This window comes from Phytophthora parasitica, assembly GCF_000247585.1.
Source record: "Phytophthora parasitica INRA-310 unplaced genomic scaffold supercont2.128, whole genome shotgun sequence".
Lineage (NCBI taxonomy): Eukaryota > Oomycota > Peronosporomycetes > Peronosporales > Peronosporaceae > Phytophthora > Phytophthora nicotianae.
Window position 1 is genome coordinate 68,469 of NW_008649114.1, and position 1,287 is coordinate 69,755.

Sequence of the window (1,287 nt, forward strand, 5' to 3'; positions counted from 1 at the left end):
CGAAGGTGGCAAAGAAAACTTTAAGGAGGTTGTCGAGACGGCTAACGGATATAGGAATGCCGGCAGCTCAAACAGGCAGTGTGAGTCTAGAGGATGCGGAGAATGTTGAACAAGCCGCGCGCGTTCTACGCTCGGAGGACACTCGAAAGCAAAATACGGCAGCTCAAAATTGGCCTGATCGTTTGAAGAAGGCCAGAAAAAATCCGAAATAGAGCAAAGAAACCGATACCAATTCACAGACGCTCGAGGTACGTACAGTACGCTAAAAGGCACGTTTCTGGGCGATTGCTACAATTTTTCTATTATAAAATTGATATTGTCGTAGCTTTCTTTGAGTGCATCGACAACCCGTTAGTGCGAATTTGCGGGAGCTGCGGTGAGCTTTCAAAATCTGCTCGGATGGTCAAGAAGCGCTACCTGCCGAGGGAAACATACTTTGCTCCGTTGAAAAACGCTGACAGGGTTTGCGAAGCAATTGCTGAAGCAATTACAGAGCCCGATGCTAGTGGTGTGTGTTTTATTTGGATTTGCAATCGCTGCCACACTTTTTTGACAAAAAAAAATCCCTAAGTTTTGCCGTGCAAGTGGCTTTCGTATATCGCCTATACCAGTTGAACTAGCTGCTCTAAACCGAACAGAGGCCAGATTAGTTGGTCTTGGAGTCTGTTTTACTACGTGCATGAATCTCTACAAAGACCAGCAACAATTTAAAGAGGAAATTCCGTAAATTACTGGAAGGATGTTCATGAAGTGACACTTTCGTTACCTCGGCCTTTGTCGAAGTGCGGGGTAGTTCTCTTAAGATCCAGTACAAGTCGAGGGGAAACATTTATCAAAGTTCGACCTGATGTAGTTCGAACTGCGTTGCAGTGGCTGATAGTACACTACCCTCTTTACAAAAATGTTACGATATCAGAGAAGAATTTGGCTGAAATTGCCAGTTCGGACCCTGATGCGTCATTAACTAGCATTGAACTCAAACAAGAGGAAGAAAATGAGCTTCGGACGACGCGAGATGACTTACCCCGTGGACAAGACACACGAGATCAGCAGGATCACCCATCTCAGGGTGCAGCTCACACCATAATTATCAGTCAAACTGATAATGTGAACGACCATAATCGGGAAAAAATCGCACTGACGAATGTTTTGATGTCGAGGAATCGATTGAGCTACAAGCTGATCAATCTGATACGCAAACCGAGGCAGAAAAAATATTTTTGCGGTGAATGTTGCAGCTGGAAAAACTCACTACCCAGTGGGCGAGTTAAAACGTTGGGAGGATCC

General features: G+C 45.1%; 1 protein-coding gene across 1 annotated transcript; it reads left to right on the plus strand.

The window, feature by feature from the left end:
• Nucleotides 1-56: 56 nt before the first annotated feature.
• On the plus strand, nucleotides 57-212 carry PPTG_24612 (hypothetical protein; the record flags this gene model as incomplete). Its single annotated transcript, XM_008917974.1, has 1 exon — nucleotides 57-212. The coding sequence occupies one exon, from the start codon at nucleotides 57-59 to the stop codon at nucleotides 210-212; it is 156 nt and encodes a 51-aa protein (XP_008916222.1).
• Between the last annotated feature and the right edge of the window lie 1,075 nt (nucleotides 213-1,287).